Source organism: Osmia bicornis, chromosome 8 (assembly GCF_907164935.1).
Source record: "Osmia bicornis bicornis chromosome 8, iOsmBic2.1, whole genome shotgun sequence".
NCBI classification, from domain to species: Eukaryota; Metazoa; Arthropoda; class Insecta; order Hymenoptera; family Megachilidae; genus Osmia; species Osmia bicornis.
The window spans coordinates 7331766-7358515 of NC_060223.1; the positions used below are offsets into that span (position 1 = coordinate 7331766).

A 26750-nucleotide genomic window follows, 5' to 3' on the forward strand; every position below is an offset into this window, starting at 1 on the left:
TATTTAACCAGGTGGTTAGAAGTTAACGAGTCTTTTTAGCACATTCCAATCGGTGATCGTGTTCGATCGTAAAAATAAACTCTGTACATACACGGTTTCTTTTAAATTTATAAATATTCTTTTCCATATCGTTGGGCAGCCCATTTGCATAGTAATAGCCATAAGAAATCCCTCGATTCGTGGCGCCTTAATAGCATATTAAAATTTATGGATTATTCACGGTGGTTTGTAACTCTTGCTTGTAAATTTACAACGGTACCGCTTGTGCTTCTATTGTTTTAATACTGTTATACACCGCGTTCCCAGGCATCCTGGACGATCTTTTTCAATCTAGAATCTAAAATAATTTTTCGAAACTGATAGTGACGCAACGGTTTGATGTAATCATTCGAAATTCATTGCGACGCGAGTTGAATTATAGACGATGCTATAGTTCGTGAAATGTTACCTGCAATCTTGCGTAATCGTAGCATCATTTGTAGCATTTGTAATGAACATTTCAATAATGTTCGTATCCTCTTTTTAATTTGAAAGCGGAGAATTATTCATGTTTTTTATTTATTACAAAGAATGTAAAAGGATCGTCAGGACGACGTAATTTTTGCATTACGTCAGAATGCAGATGCACCTCGAAGGCCAATGATTACGCGTCCGTAACTCGAGGCAATTGGAATTCTTTTTACTTTTATTTTATTTTCATTCCTTCTCATTGTTTAAATCGCTGCGTGAATAGCCTTGAATAAAAAATGGAGATTAATTTGATTAATTTTCTAAAATAAGTCATCTAATTTTTCTAAAATTAAATAAAAATTGTGTACTGGTTACGAACAACGACCAAACGTTTGGTTTTAGTTGCATTGTTAGTTTATTATTAATTAATTCTGCAATGGCAATCGACACGTAACAATATACATAACATGTTCACAAGTAATTCAAGAGGATAGGATGGATCTCCGATCACGTTTCGACTCCGACGATTCTTTCCCACTGTTTCTCTCGTGTTCTACAACGCTGGTGACCCTCTTCGATCATTCATTTATTTAAATCTATTTAAAATTTCGGTCCTAGAAAATTTTTGAAATAGAAAATGGAATGATGTAAAATATTATGTGTATAGTTATAAAAACATGCCAAGTATTTTATCAACATTCTATGTACCGGGTACCAGCATTCCACACGCTCGTGTCGGTGATCTTTAGAAGCTAACTTACGTAAGAGGACGCGGTTACACGTAAGCGTGTCACGAGAGGAGCTCGCGCGATTTCGAGCGCAATGAAACGACGGGAAACACGAACAAGAGATTCCATCGAGTTCTTTGTGCGATAAATACATTATTTTTCACGACTAGACTGCGAATGTTTAAACAAATGATGAAAAAAATAACATAATAGCCATTCTTTTTTAATTTGAAAACTAACTATTTATCTTTATAATCCTCGAGCAACTGTGCATCAATGAATAGTAACAATTTTTTGCTTATCCTCCAAGTCACACATATTCTCGCTTTTTTTTAAAGTATATCCATCAGTCTGAGAAACAAATGATTCATCGAATTGTCGCATATACTTTGCATAATTTAACACGTTACAATTGCATAAACATCCGCAGTTTATTCATGAGGGTAGAGGTTCGTGGGACGAGCGCACAGGCTACGATAAAATAAATAATCGTTCGCGCCTCGCAACAAAGTTCGCACATTTTTTTTTTCCTCGATCAACTCTTCGTTTGGCGATCTTCCTTTAATATGTTTCCACTTGATATACAGTAGTCAATTATTTACTCGCCACAACGAAGAGTTGATTTCATACAATAGCGATTGTACCGCGAGAAATCCTAAGTAACTCTAACTACTACCGATCCTTAATGAATTCGCAACCCTTTAACTGTAACGTGGAATCATTTGCCGAGTAAAACATCTCGTTGCACAAGATCTAATGTTATATTAATTTTGCATTATTTTTTTGAACGAGAAAAAATACGACTGCTGTAGGGGTTACTAGCGAACGGAAGGTTTACTCAGCAAATATTCGACACGGGTTAACGAACGAGTTTCTGCTCGGTTAAAGGGTTAAAATAGAATAACTATCGTCGAGCTGAAAACACGCTGGGCGATTTTTCTACGATCATCTGGCACATGCGATTAAATAAATAAGTTCCAGTTGCACCTGTTGTCCGACTTGGAGCTCGATCACTTTTTTCTTTCACAAGATAGCCACTCGTTCATTCAACCCTTCCGTTATGAAAAATTTACAAATAAATTCTTGGACCATCGACGAGAGTAACTCGTTTGATTGACAAAAAATGATGAAATCAAAGGGTAATTTGAGAAGCAGATTGACGAAGGGTTAATTTAACGTGTGTCAAGCGCAAGAAACACGCGAGCGGACCTCTCGTTCCAGCCTGATAATCGAATGACAAGGCGAATTCGTGAAAACCCGCTCGTCATCCATGTTAAACTCGTTTCGGATCCGAGTAAACCGGGTCCAAGAGGTCTCCGCTGAATTCAGCATGGCGAAAGGATCGAAAGAATCGGTCGAGAAGGGCAAAAAGTCGATGATACTATTCGCCAAGTCGGACGCTTCATGGCGTTTGGCACTGATTCCCATGCTGGATCATTTGAGGGATGCGCTGCACCGCGCTCCTCCTCCCAATTATCAGACAAAGTTCGCATAAAACGAAGGCACTACCGTCTTGAGAATATCTGATGTTGGAAGAAGAAAATTCGTGACTTTAACGTGGAAATCAAATTTCAGTGGCTTATATTTTATTTACATGGTATTGGTCCTTGATCGAAACAATCGGAGGATTTTTCATCGACATTGGATAGAGATAATTTCTCTCGTTTCTAATAACTAATTTGTTTTATATTCAATTTTTTGACGTTTATATCCTTGAAATACTACGAGTGGAAAGATGCAGAACTGTATAGGAACGAAGTAAAAGGAACTATGACAACACGTGGGTCGAAATGTTCTCCATAGAAAAATCTAATCCAAGCGATTATGCATTAGATACCGTAATTCGGTCCATTGCACTCGGAATATCTTGAAACATTGCTTTTTCCATCGCTGTTACGAGAACGGAGAAACTCGTTACGAAACAGGGGCGACATTTTTCATCGGTAATCGATACAATCAATGAAACTCGGAAAGAAATTTATTTTTTACGAAAAATAGTCGGTTGTGGAAGTATTAATAATTAACCCTCGAAATTTAGAACTGGACTAGTTTATAGGAAATCTTTAGTCCCTAGTTTCTTTCGCGAAGAAAAAATAAAGGTGAAACAGTAGGTTTTATAACCGAGCCTCTCGAAACCCTCGATCCACCGTGTGTGTAATTTTTTCTCACGCAATTAAGATTAACGTTCACGTTCCCACGAGAACCGACTGAAAATCATGCGGCGGGAATTTAAATCGCTGCATTACCTTTTCCAGGAGAAAATTGCTGATACGATTGTTCGATAGTCTACGAAAACATAGAAAAACCTTAACGTCACGAAATACCATGCAACATCGTGCAATGCTATCAGAAACGAAGAAAATAAAAAATAATCCTCCGATTGTTTCGAATACCCGTTGCCTCATCTTCGTTATAAATCAAATTATTCCCTTCCTGTCATTGGATCCACCAGAGCCTAGTTTCCATGAAACGATGATAAAGCTACCGGTTCGTTTTCTCAGAGGAAATATTACGAGGTAGCGTGGACAGTTTCGTTGACTAACGAGCTCCAGCCATCAGAACAATCTTTTTCATCAGGTGACAATAATTCTAATTATGTCTAATTAACTGGCTCGTTTTTATTACAGGAAGGTCGTCTTCCGTAACGTCTTCCGTCAACAACAAGGTTCGAAGGTCTCTAAAAACAACAAAATAAAATTTTTGTCTAAAGAATTTCGAAATGAATTCTTATGAAGTTCTCTTCGACGTTACTTCGAACCGTTACGGTGCATCGATCGAAGTCCTTAATTTGACAAAGACGATCGACTTTCGAGATAAGACGAAGGAGGTCACCGGAGACCGGGTGCCATCAGCTTTTTTCTTGAACCGTAATTTTCCTACTCGGGCAAGGTTGTTCCGAGAATCGAAAGCCAACTGAACCAGTTGAACGCTCTTCAAGCCAGACCACCCATCACGATTTTCCACGCTAACGCCGCGAGAAAGAAGTTCCTTCTTCCATCGAACAAGTGCCCTACTTAAAATTCCACGATGGACCTCACGGAAACGAGCTCAAACAGTTGGCTCAAAAATTACGAAACATCTGTATCTCATTGTGATTCAAATGAAAATCATCAGTTAGAGTCGAACGTTCAGATTCATCGGTTCGCACTATAAACTGGTTCTTTGAGTCTTTGAGCAACTGATCGTCCATGTTCGACTAAAGGCATCACTCATTTTTGTCGAGCGATAGTCGTCCTTTAACGAAACCTCGGCTGAATCAACCGATGGGCCAAAGTTTACGAATGGTTGGCCCGAAGAACACATGACAAACGGTCCAGCGACGTGTATTCCGAGGTTCTGACGCACTTGCGAGTCAACGAAGGAAGTGGAGAGGTCCTAACGAGGCCGAGGCCTGGGTAACGGCTGAAGCTGATGTTGTTGATGATGAGAGTAGCCGCTCCTTGAGTTCACCGGAGGCTGCGTCCTCTCCGGACTGTCGTCCAGGTTCAAGCCAGCCACTAGTTGGGCTATTTCTCTATCCTTCTTTTCTTCCTTAGGTAACGCAGTGCCGTTCTGCCCGCTGAAGCCCAAGGAGGCCAGACTACCGTGGCTCCTGCTGCGATGCTCGGCCCGGATGCTGTAAGAAAATGCTCTCTCGTTCAGATGGCCCTTCCGTCGATAGATGCCGGTACCAAAACGGGACTCGTTCTCAGGACTGTCGGCGGCTCGATTCATCTCCGCGCTGGTTAGATCAGCGTGTGACGCGGCCAATCTCCTGGACGCTCCTAAAGTAGAGGTATCGCCTTCAGGATGGCTTCTTCTGCTTCTATTCCCAGCAGTTCCGTATGTTCCAGCTGGATAGATGGCCGCCGCTGGCGGCGGTGGAACCACCGGGACAGGAGCGTATACTGGAACAATTGGAGCGGCTGCTGGAATTGGTCTGAGTCCTCTGGGGTGATGGTGGGCCTTCCTGGGTAATGTGGCAGCAGGCACAAGAAGCACTGGCGCTGGTCTGGCTAGGGTTCCAGCTACCGATCGACTGCTAGGTGGTAGAGGATGAGGGTGGTAGTGCTGCTGCCTGACTGGATGACCCAAGGTATGATGTCCGTAGCCATTTGTGTACATTCCTTGATGCATTTGAGGATGAAGGTGCGGCTGTTGCAATGGATCCTCATGCGCTGACCGATTTTTCAGTTTCTTTAACTTCTTGTTGGCCTTTCGACGAACGGAAGAAGACGAAGATTCCTCCAGCAGTAGAGGCTGAGCTGGGGGAGGTGGTGGCGGTGGAGGAGGAGGCGGACCAACCAGCTGACGAGGTCTGGAACCCTTGGTGCTTCGTAGTGTTCCTTGTTCTTGATACAATCCGTCAACCTCATCCCGACCTCTGGCCCAGACTTTGTGGTTCTCGTCGCCGTTGTAGAGACTCAGGTCGTCGGTCGAGGTTGCGTCCAAACGCGTTGCCTGAGGGCTGTCTAAGGTGGTGCTGGACCCACCGAGGGTGTGATAGAGGCTGTTATTCGAAGGATGACCAGACGTAACTCCGTTGGTCGTCGTCGTACTTGGGTCCAGTCCCTTAGCGTAGCTACTATCCGCGTATGCGTGGAAACAACACCTGACCAGGGCGTTGGCAGCCATGTCGCGCTTGCATATAAACGCATGACACTCGAGAACCTTGATGCCGGTCGTTCGTCGTAAGACGGCGGCAAAAAGTGGCGGATGATTGGCGCTAGGCGTCCTCGCGAATGGAGAGTCGAGAGGCAGGAACCTCGTGTTCGAGGAATCTCCGCTTCCGCCTTTTACGTGCCTGACTGCGGCGCAGTAATGAAGCGCCTCAATCGGGAAAAACCTGGTGACCTTCTTGCGATGTTCGTCCACGTTCTCCAGCAGCAGGCCGTTGCTCCAGACGCTCAGCCAAGAATCGATTCCACGTGCTCCTAGAGCACCCTGCTCGGGATACAGTTCACGAAGAGGTTCCTGAACACCTAACAAACCTTCCTTGCTCGCATGAGGCACAGAGCTGCCCAGATAGAGGACTCGGCACCGGCAGTACGGCGTAGCCGAATCTTGATTAGCACCCCTCATTTTTGAAATCGATTGAGTAGATTGAACTGGTCCAGGCAACCGGTCCAACTGTTCTAGCCTCTGGTAGTCTTCCTCTTCCGATGTAGCAAGAAATCAATGCAGGAACAGAGCATACGTGATCTTGAAGAGACTAGCAACGATCGAGAACCGTCGAATCCGAATCATCGAACACCATCCGAAGAACAGGCATCGGACCCACGGGGGAATTCGAGCACACACGCGAGCGTACGGTGCACACGGAACGAAACGACGACTCCACCCGGTAACACACTCCACTCGCGATTACGCAGTCACTTTCCAAAGACGCAGCCCGTCCGCGGTTGCAAAATACGCGTGCGTGGACGACGAGGAGAGCCGCTCTCGGCTATTTCGCAGCAGCTGTAGCCGCCGCTCGCTCGAGATCGCGTCAGGCCATTATGGCCGCCTTCTGACGGCTCCCCACCAAGGTACCAGCGTTCCTCTTTTCTTTCTACCTGGCTTCCCTTCTACCACCTCCTCGTCTTTTCTTTCTTCCACGAGGCCAGCTCTTGCCAACCTTTTCCAACCTCCCACCGTTCTCCTTCCTTCGGGGGCCAGGTCCTCCTGTGGTATGCGGTGTACACCAGTGGCGTCTACGTCCTCTTGGTCGCCCCTCACCTCCACGTGTACCGATCGACGGGACAGTAGGTAAGCACGGCACACCGACAAACTCGAACGCTCACAGACACTCGGTATGGAATTCAACGGGCCCGTTGAGCGGTGTGTCGCCGCTGCTGGAATCCAGAGGCGCGGCCGCAGGCGTCAGCCACGCGAGCCGCTGTCTTCGACGTTCTTCCGCGCCTCATCGGTTCTAGAAGAACGAAAATACCAAGATTTTTACAGTTTCTAAACCCCAAAACCGTTGGTCCCACTATCTTTCGTCGCTTTTTCACCGTCCACGGGACTAACCGTCGCACAGATGGCGCTGCGACCGCCTGGGCCTGGTGATCAGAGCTGCTCACCAAATTCCTCTTTATATTTCAGCTTTTAGCACCGCCGTGGTCGATCGATACACCGAGGACACTGTTTCTTCCGGTTTGGACAGGTCTCCGTTGATGGAACCCGCACGAAACGAGCAACAGCCAGTGGAATAACGAGCTGTGACCGCCTGTACGTTCCTCGTCGGACTGAGGACTGACGGAAGGCGTGAGACTCCGACCGACTGGGCCCCACTACGACCCATCGGGCCCCTCTCTTTCTCGCTCTTTCTTTCTCTCTTCTCTCTCAACAGTCGCTTTTCTGCCTCTCTGCAACAGGCACTCCCTGACTCGCCGTTGTCCCCGTACCTGCCTCGGGAACCCTTCGCGATGGGGTGTCCGGAATTGTGTCGAGGGAAATGCACATTCCCCAGCCGATTTTACGGTGGAACGCTAATAGCCCCCGCCTGTTTTTCCTGCAGATGATGCAACCGAACGATCTATCCTCGTCGCTTCAACGATCGTTCCAAGAACGACCGGTATTGAACCTTGCTATCCTCCCCGACGAGATCTAAAGCCTGTACGATGCTAGAGATTCCATCGGAATTCTATTTATCGTACATGTTAATTTTCCAGTCTTAGGAATCTCGGGATTAACTGGATCGTGAATATTTAATTACAAATTTTATCGTCGGACCTCGTGAACAGAACTGGAACACTCGCCTCGGGCGCATTGTACGTGACGCGGCACAGTATGAGTGCATAATCTTGCATAAATTTATCCAGAAACTGTGGAACGTTGCAGCGTGTCAAGGAGCTGTACACCTACTGAGATACATTTACAATTTTAATCGGAAAACCGATTAGATATGTATTAGCGCGAGAAAAGAAAGTAGTACGAACGTTTCTGAAATCGTTAGTGGTAAACGGTTAAAGAAACTTGGCCCTAAAGTAACGAGTAAGCGGAGAAATAATTAACCGTCAAACACTGTAGCAAAGGTTTGCGAATAGACGCGAAATGAACTTTTGAAAGCGCGACGATTAAACGCTAACTAAGTTTCTAATTCGTTAACGAAACAACGGGGTGATAAGGATCGACGAACAGTTGCAGTCTGACGCGAATTGTTCGTGGAAACAGTACACGTTCTAATTGAATTCACCAGCCATAGATTATTGTCTTCATAAATATTTAACAAAATAGTTTCTCGTTTGAACGATTCATCTCTCGTGGAAAGTTTGAAGAATCAATGTTTGAACTCCGAAGGAGTCACTGATCTCTCGATGAAATTGTAACATCGTGAAGTATCGGAGGCTAGATTTTTAAAGGCTACCATTTCATTTGACACGTGATCGCTATTCGATTCAATGCTAATCACGTTCAGTAGGTATGTCCGAGCAATCGTTGCAGTAGAAGTTTCTAAGAGAAGACACGTTTAGTCTCTTTGAAACTTCGAACAATGTAGCAATGTTCGAGAACGAAAGCAGTCGTGACAAAAGGAACGAGCTTGCGTAATCATGGTGGCCATCGAATGACACCTGACGACTCAATTCCAGCCACGATGGAATTCACGCGTTCTCCATTTTGCGCGACCGTCGACACGGACCTTCGATTTGATCAGTTGCGCAACGAGTACTCGGGATTTCTTGGTCAACACATACGTAATTATTAAATCGAAGAAAAAGGTTACGAAATCGTTCGAATACTTCTGATTTAATATTTCATTTTGCTGTAATACTCGTTACGAGTATTAATTAATTTTCTTCAATATAATTCTTGACTCTCGGTTAGAACTCTCAGCATTCTAAGGATCTGTATCTATGATTGATCAAATTGCAACTGTTATTTTATATAGCAGTGAACGCCCAGATAGTCTCTGACCTATAAAGGGCAACTCTCGACGGTGCGATGGGTTTTCTTACAGGTGCGTGCATATCGAAAGGTTGCCAGTTGTCTGGGAATCTTACCTGATGAACGGTTTGTCCCTGCAAAGGAAATCCTGCCTTTTCACACGTTTCAAGGTCTCTGAACGAGGTGTTGGTCCTTTGAAAATGGTTATGGTGGTCATTGTAGCGAAGGTGCATTTTCTATTAGAGACCTTAAGTCTGCAGGATGGAGCCAGGGTGACCGTCAGGACTTTATTGGTCACGCGATCCTGATTTTATGTTTTCTGGCTTCACGTGACACGACTAGCGTTCCCCGGTTCTTCCTGTCTTCGACTCCACTGTTCTCGCGACTAATTACACCTGAAAGCATAGTGGTCGTCCGGTTAGTCCGCCAGCCTGTTTTCGAGGCAACGGGAAGACGTAGAAATTGCGGGGATATCACAACGTTCGCACAGGAAATTCCAACCTGGATTGGTCGTACACGTTGGAAACATAATATACACATTATACTCTTCTTTTATCGCGACTAACATCGACGAAACAAGACTGGAACGAAATTAATGACACTCTGTAGTGTTTTTACCGCTCGTTTCCGTAATTTCTGAAATGGCACAGGACGAATTCAGGACTAAATTAATGGTTGCAATTTTATTTCGCTGTTTATTTATGACCCCTTCAAAGCTGATGGTAAAAATTCCAACCGTATCACAAGTTTCGTGTTTCGTACTTTCAAACGTTGAAAAAGAGAAGGCGTTCGAACTGGACAGGTTCTTAAAAAACACGCTTGCATTCCAGACGATCGAGAATGGCACATTAGTATGTAAATAGTCGGATTCGGGTCCGAGTTGACCGGGTATTTATTTCAGAAGGTGGATCCTCCGTTGGTGGAAGGAGGCGACCGTGAGGTTCTACGAAAGCGCTTTACCCATCGTTGAAATCACTGGTTCCTCCCAGCATCACTATAATCTGTCTCTTCATCTTCAACCTCTCGTTTTATGACTTTTCTATCTATTTTATTTCGAAACAAGAATATCTACTTTTGTTGGAGAGAGGTTCTCTATTTATTTGTTTAATATCTTTGAGCATTGATCTTTTGGAAAATATTCTAATAAGTAAAAATTTAGGAACTATAATTATGATATTAGGAAAAATAATTGAACAAGTTTTGAGCAGTTAGTGTGTACTCTTGTACAATGTATTTTAAGATCGAGTGGCCGAATTGTGGCCCGATGTTTCGAAGGTTCCTGAAATCGAGGATCGAGTGGGTTAGTGGGTCGTTGTCACGTTAATTACGAGGAATTCAGAAGCTGTATGTACCGCGTGCAATCACCTCCTTGCATGGGAATCTTTCTCCCATCTTTCTTCCATCATCATTTCCAATACCATGAAATTGCACAAAAGAAATGATGCCTTTCTTTGTTCTTCGAACGATCAAGAATAATTCCTCTTCCACGAGAGAAAAATGAGTCGGCTTATTTAAAATTAATCTTTATCGAAGTATTCTATTCTCTTTTTCGATTTTTTAATGCAAATAAAATGAACAAAGGAATAAGTAATAAATGATTAGCAATACAGTAGTGACTTTTACCAGGGAGTTCGAAGCCGCAAAGAAATCCCACTTATACTTCCGGCAAAAGAGCAATACCGGTCTCGAGTTAGCCGGGGAAAGCTTTTAAAATACTTGGCAATCTTCTTTCTCTTTTTCCGGGTTAACGATGTCAGGACACTTGTTGTACACTTCCTTTTTCCGCGAACCCTTGTTTCGCTACTTTAATTTAACTGATATCAATGCTCTTACATGGCGGTAGCTACTTCAAACCGCAAATTAGAGAATTTCTCTACTGAACATTGACTACCAATTTACAATGCAATACAAAGTTACAAAAGAAATGCTCGTATACTTTGAAACATTGCCATCGATGAAAAAGTTCACGTCTAAAATTGGCCAATTTCTACCATCATCTTTCCCTTGTCGTTTTCACTTCTTCTTGCTTCCAGACACCAGCAATTCTCTGTTGATTCGGTGAAATAACCGATCAAATATATTCTTAAACAATCTCTCTTGAAACCTCGATCCTCGCATTCCGGAAATCCTTGAGCCATAGATCAATCCTCTGGAAAGCTCGTCGTCGATCTTAACTGCTTTCTACGACAACAGCGTGCCAACTCTTTGAAAGTTTCATGCAAACAAGCCCCAGGCTATGGGAAACGTGCGTAAAAATCCATGAATCTTTCGTGTCTGTTACCTAAACGTCGGGAGCGTGACATTTTGTTCAAGCTACCCGTACTTTCCTTCTTCTGTCATCTTTGTTTCTTTGTTTCCCAGCTTCTGGAAAAATTTAACCCACCTCGAAACGCGATAATTTTTTCCGATCGTATCATTTCATCGAAACTTCGTTAGAAAATTAAACGATTACATGCTGAAGAATCAAACGTGTCAGAGGTAATAAACACAGAGCCTGGTAATCTATTCGTGTTTCTCATTTACATTGAAAACAGACATTCTTTCCTCCATAATTACCTCATAAGTCTTTCATGCCTGTGACACGCAATTTGTTCAGCTGGAGACTCTATTTCGCGCTGAACAGCTACATCGACGACACATGCGTGCATTGAAGTCTCCATTGTCGATTAGAATAACGGAAGCCGTTGGTGTTAGGAAAAAGAGACGAGTTACGTAGCGGTTCACTTTTACTAATGTGACCAACTTAAAATGCTGTTACCTTACCGATCTAACGGGTGTCGTTCGTTACGGTGCACCAGTCAGTAATTAACAGTTCATTAACATACACCGAAGGCACCGTTCTTGGTGGCTGTTCAAGAATGAGCCGAGAAATCGAGATACTTATTTCTTATTTGGAATATATGATACAATTTGATGAAAAAGAATATCTTTCAATGGAATGATCTTCGAAATTAACGAGCTTCGATAGAATATATCGACAAGCGAACCGAATGCCGTAGGAGAAACTAGAAAAATTCTTTCTCGTACGCGCATCGAGAGCAACGGAACTTCCGACACGGGGTATCCGCTTTTCCGTCACGTAGCTGTGCCTTTAGATAGGCAGAGCTGGTCGGGTCGTGGCTTGCAGCACATCCACATGACTATTGATGGCAGAATGCCGACACGACGCATGAAACTCATGCGAAAGCAGAGCTGAATGACGCTCGGTTCGCAAGCTAACTTCCAGCTCGAATGCCATTCGAATTCCTTCCTCGATCAGCTTCGAGCTGTGCATCGAACCGTGTTCGATTCTTTATTTATTTCTTCGTTCACGGATCTATCATTTCGCGTATCAGGAGTAATTCTCTTTTGATTCTTGATAATGAAAGAACGATGGATTCAGGTTTCTCTATTAAAGTGCCCGTGTCAAGATTTATGTTAATTAAAATAGATAACATCCAACGGAAGTGTCTTATTAATAAATGTAATAGAAATAACGAAGAAACATAACATAGAGCGAGTCAATCGAATGGAATGCTAAGAGTGGCAAGTTTCCCAGCGAATTTTTTCACTCGAGCCAACTCCCATAACAGCAGACAATATCGAAACTGCAAAGTACAAAGGCTGACATTTAACCGAGAGCCATCGCACGTGAGCATTAAAGCGTTGGGACCCGTGAGAGACCCCCCATAACAGGTCACTGCCATCGAGAGAGGAACGAGCGGGTTCGTAGCAGCAACTCCCTTTATGGGAGAATGGGATCCACTTTATTCTTGTACGGTCAGGTCGCTTCTTTAATCCGTAAATCTGTTTTTCTCACGGATCGAATGGTACGCGTTAGGGGATTTAGAAATCGAAGAGTTTTTAAAGATCGTTTACCGATGGAGAGGTTTTTCTTCCTGGTTTTTCTTCCTGGTTCTTACGTTTCATTTCTTTCAGGGGAAAATCGAGATTCGTCAAGAGTTCCTTTCTATTTTTTGCTAGAAAAGATAAATTGCTAACTATTTCTCGACTCAGAAGTCGTGCCGCCACTTTTCCTTCGCGCTACTTCAAAACCAAGGTCCCATTCTTTCCTCGCGTTCCTCCAGACTCATGGGTGTCACTCTTTCCTCCTTGACTCTTCAAGGCCAAGGTGTCAGATCGCCTAGAATGCGTCACCGTGACCGTTCGGAACGGTAATCAAATTTCTGAATTCCACTGGTCTCCCTGGGAGTGTGAATCTCATTAGGGACCTCTTTCACGGTACCGTTCTTCGCGTTCATGAAACAATGGTCGCTTGGTACACACTCGATCGACCGACATTTTTTATTTATTTATTATTTTACAACTGCTGGTTTCGATTGATTAACTAATTAATTAAATAACATTTGATTAATATTGTTACTTTGAAATGGTAATAATATTTTGGTATTTCTTATTAGAAAGGATAACAGTGATCGTTTATTTAACTTCACGTATCACTGATCTTTAATTAGTCAACCGATCAATTAGAAAAATATTATTCTCATCGAAAAAATCCTCTTACGTAATATTTGAGCGGCGAGTTGCGGAATTCTATCGAGAAACTAGGAAAACCACGAGCCAACCGAGTTGGCTTAGAAATCGAGGATAAATGGGTATCGTTTTTGCGGTGAACGCCGCCATTCCAGTGCAATTTGGTGGTTAATTTTTGAATCGTGATCCTTACGGTTGTCATAGTTCATAGAAATCTCGGTTAGATCATTGTTTCTTCGCTGAACAAGAAAATATCATTTCGTTATTCGTTAAACTGTGAATTCTTTCATTTCCAAATCGGAGATTTATTTGTCTTCGACTTCTCGATTCAACGTGAAAGACTTTCTATTCATTTGTTATTCGTGCAACAACTATAGACACGGGAACAATGCAAATCGGCCACTTCCTGCTCCGTTAACCATGAAAGCAATTTAACGAGCCACCGTACGTGATCCCGCTGGACGTGTGCCGGTGTTCATATCAGAGAAATTTTTATGACGTGACCGAAACTGTGCTAATTATTTTATATATTCACACCATCGGCGAAAAAATTTTACAACCCTACGAAATCTACTGAGAAATCATACTAAAACCTTGTACTGTAGTCCAACTATTATACTATGAATTTTTATAAAATATTTACCTATAATGGGGTGCTGTAATTTTGAAATTTTAATAAGGGAACGTTTTCCTATACCAATTATATTTTTACATAAAATTTAAAAATTTATCTTTTGGTATTTGGTGTCAAACAAATGTAGTCCTCAATATAGTAGAAGGCACAACAAAGGGTAATAAAGGAGACAAAAGGAAATAATAATCAGAGTGCAGTTCGTGTTATGCACTTTGCAAAGGCTATCTCCATGAAACATTTATTGCGTGGTCATCCGAGATTTGCATGGCACATATATTTGGAAACCCTTTCTTTTCTCTGGTACATCGTGTCATGAATTATTAAGCGAATCCATTCCGTTCATTGTTCCCATACAATTTATTCAAATACACCCCGCAGAACGTCTTATTCTTATCTATTACTAATTTTGGTTGAAGTGCATCATATCGAAATTTAATTCTACATCTAATTGCAAAGTTTCGTGTCTTTTTTTTTATTTAATGTTCATTTCAATCTGGGGATGGGTAGAAGGGGTGAACGCAAAAAAAATGACAGAATTTATTGTTATTAACCGTTATTATTGTTACTATTATTGTCAGTGTTATTGCTGTTATTATTCCTATCATTATCGTTAGTCTGGAGTCCGACGCGGATAACAATATAATGCTCGGAGTCGCGATCAAATAGTCAACAAATAGATCCTCGACTCGAGGATCTTGGTCCACGATGCAACAAAATGCAGCTTCGTAAATACAAGAATAATAAATGTTCAATCTTTATTCGTCTTGGACTGGTCAGGGCCGACGACATCGACGTACGCAAAAATCTACAATCCTCCTTGAATTTTCAAGGATACCCTTTCGTTCTTTGTCAAACGAAAACCTTGGAAATAACACATGGTACTCGTACAATATTGAATATTATTTGAAAAAATATGTTTCATAAGGTCCCTTAAGAATTGCATCTAAATTTGGAGCAATCAGTGATCTAATTAATACATTAATTTTAACAAAAGAAATTCATTTTTATCACTGCTCACTGGGAACCTTAATTTCTAGTGTCTTTATCCACGGTGTTTATCAAAAACTCGTTTTAAACATTTATTATTGAACACTCAGCTAGAGGTTTGAGTATTATAAAATAGGAATGAAAAAATCTCTTCTGCCAAGAAGAATCCTCTTCAGATTTCAAAGTCTAATTAGAGGCCTCTTTAAGACCACATAGGAGTGAAACTTCCTAAACCAGAATTTATATTTTGACCTAGGAAGTCTCATTAAAATCTAAGTAAAATACTTGAGAAGTTCTTATAAAAATAATAACTATTTTTTAATAATAACCAATCGTTGACCTTTTAATCGGTCGCATTCCTCGAAGACGATGTTTCAAACTTCCTACGACACGATAACGATACGTCGATTAATTAAATAATTTATTAGTTAACAACGAGCCGATGGCTCAATAAGGATGTAAAGCGGCCAGGCCGAGTCTGGGCGGTTCCGCGTAGCTGTGCCGGTATCTGCTCGGCGTGGGTACGATTTCCAGAGGAGGTCTGGCACTGTCGCGATCGAGTCCTGGGTATCTTTCGTGTTCCGACAATTCCTGATAAGTCGTCGCCCTGGCGCGTATCTTCTCGCGTATTTCTCTCACGTGTGCGCGGTCTCGGAAGTCCCGAACCTGTTGAGAAAAATCCAAGATCCTTAAAACTTAGAATTTGATACGAAATTCTAAAGAAGAAAGGTGGTTCTTTGAAAGATGGAAAGGTGATTTGAACTCGAATAGAGAGAACACGGTATCGTAGAAAATTCAAAGACTGTCACGAAAATTCCAGGGAACAAAGCCGATTCGAACAGGTTTCTCGAAGCAAAATGCTCGAACAACAGGTTGGAGAATCAATGACCCTTACTTCTCTCGGATCAGCGACGTTCCTTTGATCTCGGAAATCTCTTCCAACCGTTGGGTTTTCGTACAAGCTTCTTGGCCGAGGCCTCGAGACCTCTTGTTCTGGTGGGCGTTCCATCGCATAATGATGGGTTCGGGGCCGTGGTCGAGCTCTGTAAGAAATATCGTTCTCCCGTTCCGATACTTCCGAATGATTTCGTCTGATCAGGTGTTCATGGGCAGTCGTTGAACTGATGCTCGCTGGATGCTGACGAGCCGGTTGATCCTCGTGAATGTGCCTGGACGACTCGATCCTGTCGCATCGAGAAACGATATCGAATAAAATCAGATCATTTGTATTTAACTGTATTCGAATGATTTCGTAACAACAAATATCTTTATAATTCGATTTCATTTAGTAAAAGAAAGAGTTAATTTTGAAATTTAATTGCAGAGTATCACTGTCACGATATAACACTCTGATTGTTTTAATATCTGAAACGCGTTAAACTTGAGAACGTGTCAGTCTCGCTTTCTGAATGAGAAATTTACAAGGTTCTCTCTGACATCGGTGCACAACAGCGGACCCTTCAGAATGCTCGAGTTACTTCGTAGGTGGTTAGACAGCTTTTACCTGAGATTGACACCGGTGATTGCTGGCCCAAAACGAACGTAAAACGGAGAAAAACACGCGGATAATTCTCGGCCTTTTAAAACTAGTCTTTCTGGTCGAGAGAAATTGAATCGACGAATCGATTATAAATTCCTTGGGATTAGAAAACAGCTACGAGGAACTAGTTAAGGTCGACACTTAACTTATGGCATTGAAAGTTGATTCGAAACGAATCGAGGAAAAGTGTCTAGCAGCCATTCGATTCGGAAATTATTTCCCCGCTGAGAGCGGAAAAGATGAAAGAAAAATGTTTGCATTGTACCTGTGCGCAGGATGACTTTCAACATCTCTCTGCCTGGAAAGGACAGGCCTGGCGATTGCCTCTCTCTCCATTGCTCTGAACATCTCCTTGGCATCCTGGAATCTCTCCCTGGGGCTGGTCACCTCCCCAGGGCTCATTCTGGGCTGGTATTGAGGGCTCGGTGATCTTTGTCTAAATTCTGCCGCTCGGCGACTTCTGTTGCAACTCGGAGATATACCTCTGTTCACCTGAACAGGTAATCTCTCAGGACTTCTCGGTAATCTCGGTAGCGTTAAACTTGTTCCTGTTGTCTCTGATTCAGGGAGATAATCGTTCTCCTCTGCCGGTGCTCCCCAGTCGTCATCTGAAAAATGAATTTCAGTCATCGCTGAGTACGAATCAATTAAAAAATAATTGATTAGTTTGTAACATGGATTTAAAAGAAAGTCTTGACAGTTTCTCCGTGCACTTTCGATGTCTCTATTATTTCTCACGTTACGAGTAGTTTGTCTGAATAGAACGAAACAGCGTGGATCAAACCAGTCCACAGGATTCAGCTCAAAGTCATCGAGTCGGTCGAGAAGAAAGAATCAAGAAAGTCCAAGGTAAAAGGCATGGTTTCTCTTTTATCAGGCAACCTGTCACGAGGGATACCAGCTGCCAGAATACTCTGGTATCCCCTTGAAGAGGTCACAGAAGTTTAAAAAGAAGCTGGAAAAGACGAAGCTGCCAGGAGAGTGAGAGGAGGTTGAAAGAGGCGCGAGGAGGCACCGGCTGCCTCGGGCTGTGGGCCGAGAATGCGGAACTTAATTCAACGTGACCTCCCACGAGGTCGATTTGTACGCGAATTCATCAACACCTTCGCATAATTCCCTTCAACGTATCAACGTATCGTCGTCTTTGGTCATCGTCGAGATCGTGATTATTATACTGGACGAACGGAGAGCACTCCCCTATGGAAATACACCTTTCCAACGGGTTTGCGCAACGCTCGAGCATTGCTGGAGCGACGAAATGCCGGTCTCGGTAAAAGTTAAAAGGCAAAGAGCCTGGGATCTTCTTAATATCATCGTAATGTTACGGTCTAGATACCTTTGAGAATGGATTAATATATGTTGCAAGTCTCAACTTGGGTGAATTAAGTTCAGGAGCTAAGGGCCTAAGTACCTTCAGGGATCATAATGCGAGAAGCAAGTTGACAAAAGGCAAAAATTTCCAAGCTCTTAATAAAATATTTCTCATCACGTACATGTACACGTGCGTGATCTCCAAGTAAAGGGTTAGTCGTATAAACATAACAACTTTCAAACGCACAAGTCGGTTCAGCATGGATGGTGGCAGAAGCCAACGAGAACGTGGTATCACGTCCGTGTAAAAGCGGCTATTCAACGTGGCGATAAATTAATCGTCATCGAGCTAATCGCCTTTCGGAATCTGGGAAGCTCGTGGGTTAGCTTGTACGCGGTATGTATCGATACACAGGCAAATCGTGAGCGGAGCAAAGTGTGCCAGAGATCGCGACTCGCGCGACGATCAACCGAGCCGAGAGAAGCGGCGCTTATATGGAGACACGAACGTGGAAATCGTGATCGTGCCGTGTCCCCGAGACACCTGTTGCAAAACGGGTTCTTCCTGGCCCGTAAAAGACGAATGATATAACGTCCAGAGCCCGCGATTTTACAGGAGAAGACGACGACCCCGTCAGCGAACGCTTACCAACGTTTTCTCCTCGTTGTTACGGGGGGTCGTGATCGGCATACGAGATATCGACTCGCTTTACGTCCTTTTTATGCAACCTTATTCCTTCGCTATTTTTCTGGACTTTGGTTCTATCGTTTCAACAAATATCGTATTTTAATATCATCTTAATAATTTATTTTTAGGATAACGCGAACTTGAAATTCTTGAAAATTGAGGATCTAGCATTTACCTACTCCAAGTGTATTCATTCATGATAATCGAGAATGATGTTTGTAGGTCACCTAAACTATTCGCATCATTATAGATTATTTCCGCTCTTTGAAATTCTTATTCGTATCTGTGACTGTCTTTATCTGGTTTTACTTGTGTCAATTTGAAGATTCTTATCTTATAGATAATCTGAAGTACTAAATAATTAGGTGCACACTTTCGTTTAAAAGAGTTGAAAAAAACGGACAAAGACCAATAGCATCAATGGATCGAAACTTCAAAGTCAGCCCGCGTCTTCCCTCTACGTGCTTTCCTCTCGAGAAACACGTTTTTAACGGACGACTGACCCATATACCGTATAAACGAATAAATTTCGAGAAGAGGTAAAAAAAAGAAGAGTCAAATGGTATTCACTCGTATCTCGCATCGGCCAGAGACCCTGGCTTCTTCGTGTTAACTACGTGCACGAGAGATTGTATTGGACACCTGTTACAGTGGAAAGAATACCGTTAGGACGTCGTGTCAGCAACAGGTACCAGCCTACAGGTACATACATACAGATTGACCATCACCAGTTTGGTATCGTTTACCCGTGTGCACTGACTGGCAACATTCGGATCATTTTTCTATCGCTAATACATAGAGCAAGTGATACGACCAAATAATATAGCGTACGATAGGCATCAGTGTTAATGAGTTGGAAAATACCTGGAGATATCTGAGATATTTGGAAACAGTAAAAACATCTCAGCTATGTATGTCAAAGAATTTTAAACTAAGCGTTAAAACACGATTAGCCAGATGGATGTCATTAGCCTCAAAGATGCATTTGCTTTCCTATGCACATCCGCGGATACGGGGATCGAACGACTGTTTCTTTGTCCAAGGCAATTAAATCTCAAATAAACCGAGAATCGTTCAGCAGATTTACGACTCGAACGCGAACATACACATGATTTTTCATCTGACGAAGATATTTTCTAGACGAACGTGCTACTGACCGACTAAAGCTACTTTTCACTGAGGAGCATTTTTTTAGATAGGATCCGTTATTAATCTTCCGCAGATTTTCGACTCGACATAACGGTTACGTTATATTTTTCTTCATATCGAGCTGTACGTTAGCGATAGAGTTTCAGTTTAGAATTAGGTGTTGGATAATGAAATGAAATTGCTGGAATTTTGTATGGCCCGAGGGCAGAAGAGAACGATGGAACGTGAAATCGAAAATAACTCGCTGGAAACTTCGAAACAGCGGGCGCACGACAAAAATTTGGACGCTTTCTACCGGGCGAACAGGTGGCCGCGTGTGTTCCGCCTCGAATCTTATCTGAGCTCGTAGAAAACCGGGCGGATGGCGACCCCGTAACACAGTTTCTCAGACGAGCTACGAAAAATCTTCGTTCCTTCGTCGCCGTCCTCCTCGTTCCGAAGCTCTTCGATTTTTCTTTCTCCGCGTGGCTGGCTCGCGTTCAATGCAAACGCGTGGTCGTCGGTCTAATAACGAATTCGCTCGCGTCTGCTTTCACTTCGATCATTGCTCGACGAATTCCGTATCACCGACGAATTCTGACGATCGAATCGTTCGTCATGGTTCCACTTGGAGAAAGTTACCATTTTGGAAATGAAACACGTACGTGTGTGACGAAAAGAGAGTCTCTTCTTTCTCTTTTACTCAATTCTTGATATTGCAAACATTACGGTGTTGGTGTATAAACTACGACCTGTTGAAATCGATCCTCAAAAATTGAAGATAGTCATTTCTATCCGTCGGCTAATTACCGTTCGTCTTTGTCACAAAATAGACGTTACGTCAGCAATTGCAACCCGTAATTTATTCGGCTGAGAAATTATAAGCGACGCCGAAGGCAACGCGATAAATTTCTTTCGCGGAAACGCAACGTTCCACGCTTCATCTGCTATGTCAGGGAGAATCATTACGGGATGCAGGATCGTTTCCTGAGTGGGACCAGGAAAAGAAGCAGCCTGGGACTTTCACTTTCGTGCAGCATCAGCCGGTGCAATCGCCTCCTCGACCGACGTAATGATCCGTTCCAACGGATCGCCTAATTTCCTTGGAAAACGACGCTTTCCACTTGGCAATTAGCCGACAATCGCCCGCGACAATTCTCCCTTGCAACATCCCATCGTAACAGAATCGAGAAATCCTTATAACGCAAGAGGATGACATTATTTTAAACGAGCATGTGTCAAAATGTAAGTTAAGAATTTTCAAGATCTGAAGCAGAAATAAGATGAAAATTATAATATCGATTGGAAGTGTTAAACAACGGTATGTCGTTTGCACCGCAGTCACGGTGAACACCGTACTCACCGGCGCTTTTCATTCACAACAAATTTCACACTTGCTCAGCATGACTATCAAATCGCTGCAATGTTACACGCACAACGGCGAGGTGTCGTAATTCATCGACAGTTGGTGGTATTTAACGCGGTACGGTGTTTCGTTACGGAATTCACAGTCGGCGACGCGTGTGACATCATTCTCGACGGGGTATTTTGTCGGAACATGCAATTCAAATATATTTCCAAATCATCATTATGTACAACTCCTTCGAACATTATCCCGAAGTTGAAAGTTGAAATTTATGTGTGTTCATATATCAAAGTCATTTTAAGCTCAGTTCTTAAGAATATTTTAGTCTCAGCTTATCTCCGAAAAATCTTTTTATCTTCAAAAAACGCCATCCAAAATTTATAAAATATGTTCAAACTTGCAATTGCACCATGCACCTCATCAAACTTCTAATTTTCTTCCCCAAATCTCCACCCCATCCTTTTCTAACAAAAATCCTAACATCTCCAACATTATCAAACATCCTCCAACCTCAAACTTCCAGTTCCTTTCATGCAAATAAAAAAACAAGATCATACAACATGCAAAACCAAAGTGAAGAATAATCCACTCACCGGAGGAGGAATCTCTAGAAGGTCTGGATGGTCTCGGGCCCAAAGGATGATGACTCTGATAAGGCGGGGGCGTAGCAGCACTGTCCGAGCCTATTCCACTGCTGGCAGCACTCCTCGTGCCGCCTCTGTCAATCGTCGTACTACCACCTACGATCGTTTGATTCAGGCATCGTCTGAATTCGATGCCAGCCAGATTACCACGATGTCTGTGCACGGTATCATAATCCCGCGGAGGCAGTAGTATAGGACCCACGTCATTGTCCCCTGAATTTCCTCTGCCTGTATAAAAAGCAAGTATATCTTGCATCTGTCCTACTTCTTCTTAAATTATTATACTTTTCCTTACTCTCGTAATACTCCATACTGAAATTTGTAACATTTTGTATTCCGTAGGGAAATATTTACCCAATTTAGCCCGCAACTCTGCAGCCAAGGACTCGTATATCGTGGTAGTTTGAACCGGATCGTGTCTGAGCTCACCACTGCCTTCAGACGACTCCGATTCCCTGGTACTTCGGCCATCGCTGCCCAAATTACTGCGCACTCTACCTTCCAACGAGGTGACCCTGGCCAAATTATCGGTGTGCGAGGCGAGTGCCTTCAACTGACCGCCCAACAATTCGGCTGTTTCGACGGAATCACATCTGAAAGACAGAAGAATCAGAGAAACTTTATCGATAATTTGAAATATCAAGATTGAAGCACTTCGATACTGCAACATAAAAGCTTCACAGGATCTCACGAATCCACCATAATTTATCATTTATTATTTCCCGTGAACCGAATGAGGAAAGAAATACGGCCACGGTGAACCATTTACCTGGTTCTGATCGAAACCGCCGATTCATGAATTGAATGGCCACGTTGTATAATCCCGTGTGCCTGATTGCGCGATGGAAAATCGCGGACTGATTGAAAAAAAAAAGAACACAAACGAGCTTCTCACGCGTGTTCAAACGACGATGGATGGAAATACTAGGAACGATTTTGTTTTCAATGGCAAGGCTGTTCTCGCGGCACCGATGCGTTGCAACGAACATCGCACGCCAATGGGATTAGCATGCGTGAACGTTGACTTATGAACGTTATTAGCGACCCGTTAGAATCCAGGGAAGCAGTTCATTAACGACTCGAGTGCGTGCCTTCTTCTCTTCGTGCCTCGTTTATATCGCAAATTTATATTACGCTTAGCGTATGTTTCGAACACGTCGAAAAGGTTTCGTGCGGCTAACGAACCAATCAACGAGTCAATTTTATAATGAGGCTTCAAGAAATGAATGAGTTTACTTGCACAGTTAAGTATTTCAGATTTCACTGTGTAATTTTGCTCAGGTCTAATGTATAGTAATAATGTTGTAACACGGATTTCTAGTAACCTGTACACGTGCACGTGGACGGGATTGTTGGTGGCCGGATTTGGAAGCAGAAGAGTGGCCGCAACGACATCCTCCCGTTGCACCGCCGCAAGCACAGCGTGTCCTGGTACCAAATGCTTCACAGCTGACCTCGTCGAGCCGCCTGGATGAACCGTTTGTATAATCTTCAGTCCCTTACTGCTCACCTAACACAGTCGTAAGGTAACCATGATCAGCTGCCTGTTCTCTAATTAACTCGGGTTAATTATAACGTATACACACGGTTACGAAAATGCGACAGTGTTGCGTGCTAAAATGCAAATCGACCGTTCGTGCCACTTCGCTCGCCTCGTTGCTTCATTGAAATGTGATTCAATAAGCGTTAATGTCGCTTGAAATTTACTAAACCCGAACGGGAAAATAATTAATCGAAACGAACGAACGTCGATTGACAACCTTCAATAAAACGAACCACCTTATCATTGAAAAGAAAAGGCTTTCCCCGAAGACAATGCTCCGTGAAAAGTATAATTTTCTTTTGGAAAGCAAATAATGAGAAGGGAACGATGAAAGTGAACAAGATACTACAAAAATGGTACTTTCTCTATTTTTACGATCGCAAATTTAGAAATGACGTGCGTGTAGAAACGTCGATAATTGCTACATACTTGCCCTCGGCAATGTAATTATCTTCGCATCGTTTCATTAATGGCCATGAGAATTCATTACGAATTTGATGAGTAATTCAGCGATTTTTGGCGTGGGTCGATTCTCAATACTCTAAGATAATGTGAAGGTGTAATACTTTGATGAACCAAAGAAGAAAAGCATGAACTAAATTGATTAAAATTACAATGTCAACTATCCCGGCGTCGAAGGAAATTTCAATCAGACAACGATCCTTGGATTTGCAAGAAAATTGCAAAATCCTTGTGCATTCTACCCAGATGGACGAACAATATTATAAGATCTGCGGTTGAAAACGAAATCGACCGCAGAAAATGAGCAGTAATTTTCGTCCCGACGAGACTGTTCATTAAGGCTGTCGCGAAAATTCGGCTCGCTGAAATATTCTCAAGGCGAGCGATCTCTCGCAACCGTGCAATTACACTTACACAACAATTAGGCGGACCATGCGGCAGATTTCGTAACAACTTCACGACTTTTTTTTTCTGAAAAACGCGTGTACGCGCCCACGGCGAATTCATTCGTCGACTGAACGTACGTACACCCATACGTGTGTGCAGGTGGAATCAGAGTCCATTAAGATTCGACGCCACGATAACGGCACCTTTGTTTTCCATACGATAAAGCTTCGATGCTCGCTCGTCCTTAGGGTACGTTTTCACGCGACAGTGAATCATAAGATTTAATACCATGACACTGAATTTTGTTACCTTAAAAATTAATCTTCACGTCATGACATTAAATTTCATGTCGTAACTTCAGTGTCATACATAATTAATAATTATTAATTCTTTTTCATTTTAAAGGGATGGAGTTGTAATTTAAAGAACTAACAAAGTAGCTGCTCCAAAACTGTCGATCATCGTGCAGAAATTTCATTTCAGCTGATATAAAATCTAATTATCGAACAGCAGAGTTCGTATCTCCAGCGCAATTACCATGCGCAAGATCATCAATCAATGATGACGGTCTCGAACGTGCTGGCGATTTGTTCGCCACAAATTGACATGATAAATCGGCGTTTTACATCGATGCGAAACAACCCTGTTTGCAAATTTCGATTGACATGCAACGGGAATGTCGAGCAACATGCCAGGTTAACGGTCGCGGGACAATTTCGGTGTCATCCGTTTATTTTCTCTTTCCCATATCGAACAACACCGGATGTATTAGCGGCGTACTCGTTTCTTTAAGATTCGGGTCAACGAATCAGTTATTGCACTTATCTAATTAACTAAGCACCATCGTGGAGTTTATTCGTGTATCAAACATAAATTGTACCATGAACATTGAAAGGTTCAAGAATTTCTGGTGGATCTTTAAATGATCAATTATTTTATTCATCGATGCTTTGATGCATTCAAGCAAATTTGTATTCATAATAATTAAATCAAGGAAGTGATCTTCAATGATTAAGTTCTTGAAACATTATTCTAATTCATCAAAAACTAGAAAGGAATCGGTTTGATATCGTTCCAAGAACGATTTTCTAACTTTCTGATGCAATGATCGCTCGTGGCACGTTTTCGTAACAACAAAATCTAGGTTTCTAGGGGGAAACGAAACTTTCCTAGTACCAACACGAAGCGAATTTTAAACGACCACATCCGACTCTACAACCTATCATTCGTGTCAAACTTTTCAAACTTTCATTTCGACATTTCAAATATCTAAAAATATCTTTGTTATCATACTGAGCCACTCTCCAAAAAAGATTTCGATTCCTCGAGTATCTCTATAAAAAAAGTAAAATAAAAACAAGTCCTCTTAAGAGCCACACTTTTCCTAAACTAAAGGCAAACCTAAAAATATAAATAACGATCGGTAATAAACATAGTCCATTTCAAAGTAGTCTTTTTCCACCCCTCCAAAAAAAGAAAAGAATTCCAATTTCTTTTTTTATTAAAAACAACAGAGATCTAAAAATACAAATAACGACCCAATCCGTTCCAATGGAATCTTCTTCCACCCTCCTACAAAAAGGAGAAATTCCAATGTGGTCAAGTTTGGAAAACAAGAATCCCCGTTAAATTTAGCCATCACCTTAACGATCTTCTCATTAGCATATCGCGAATTTTACGCGTTGCTTTACAGCTGCTGGCAATTGCGAAACGATCGTCGAAACGTTAATTCGAGGTCCAACCCCCCAGGTTTCCTCTTTCGGAGAGGATCTCCGGGAAAAATACGAGCGTTCTTAAGGAAGCTGATTATAGTAGCGAGCAGTTCGAGGACTGCGATCTTGGTATGTAGGCTGAGGTCGTAAATTGGTGATTTTTATTTGACCTGCAAACTGCTTTCACTGGCATGTGTAAAAGAAGCGTCTCTCTTTTCTTTACCGGATAATTAACCCCTTAACGTTCAGATATTTTTTTTATCGCTTCTAACATTCTCGGAATACAAAGTACATGAGAAAATGAAAATTTCAAAAATTGATATAGGGGTTACAGGGTTGATTTCATATTTCGCGATATTTTCGGCCACACCGCGAAACCGGATCTTTCGAACGGTGGTGGTGCTCACCTGTAGCGTGACCTTGAAAGGTTCTTGAAGCCGTTCTCGTTCGAGCAGGTAAGCTATGGCACCGGGCATCGCGTCCACCCCCTTGGCCTCCCTCGCGCCCAGGTACCAAACGTAGTACGAGCTCTTCTTGACATCCTTGCTGCTCCTCAGACGCAGGGCCATCACTCACTGTATGGCGAAATAAAAGATACACGATGAGTTAGCGTTTTCTTCGAATCGTTCCACCCTTTCAATATGGAACGGCTTCAATCTTTTGCAGTCTCTCGGTCAAAAGTAATTTGTAACGAAGAAAGTAACGCAAGATGGTTACTCGATGATTGATAATCATTTTCCAGTGTTCGAAATGAACGCTCCGTCTAAGTGTTATAAATATTAAACACTGTTAGAACGATTGAAATTCTTCTTACTTTTAATAAGCGTATACGTTAGAGCCAGTTTCGAATCT

The 26750-nt window shown here is 42.5% G+C and overlaps 2 protein-coding genes across 3 annotated transcripts; both read right to left on the reverse strand.

Annotated features, from left to right (window-relative positions):
• Positions 1 to 841: 841 nt before the first annotated feature.
• Positions 842 to 7389, reverse strand: LOC114877949. Of its 2 annotated transcripts, none has more exons than XM_029191154.2 (2): positions 7220 to 7389; positions 842 to 7068 (listed from the first exon to the last, which is right to left on the reverse strand). In XM_029191154.2, the coding sequence occupies exon 2, from the start codon at positions 6237 to 6239 to the stop codon at positions 4554 to 4556; it is 1686 nt and encodes a 561-aa protein (XP_029046987.2). In that variant the 5' UTR covers positions 6240 to 7068; positions 7220 to 7389; the 3' UTR covers positions 842 to 4553. The 2 variants fall into 2 exon arrangements, with proteins under 2 accessions (XP_029046987.2, XP_029046986.2); XM_029191153.2 differs by having other exon boundaries at positions 7167 to 7389.
• Positions 7390 to 14720: 7331 nt separating this feature from the next.
• LOC114877971 lies at positions 14721 to 26509 on the reverse strand. Its single transcript, XM_029191212.2, has 7 exons — positions 26306 to 26509; positions 23120 to 23304; positions 22149 to 22387; positions 21744 to 22022; positions 16923 to 17265; positions 16013 to 16301; positions 14721 to 15783 (listed from the first exon to the last, which is right to left on the reverse strand). The coding sequence occupies exons 1-7, from the start codon at positions 26465 to 26467 to the stop codon at positions 15565 to 15567; spliced, it is 1716 nt and encodes a 571-aa protein (XP_029047045.1). The 5' UTR covers positions 26468 to 26509; the 3' UTR covers positions 14721 to 15564.
• Between the last annotated feature and the right edge of the window lie 241 nt (positions 26510 to 26750).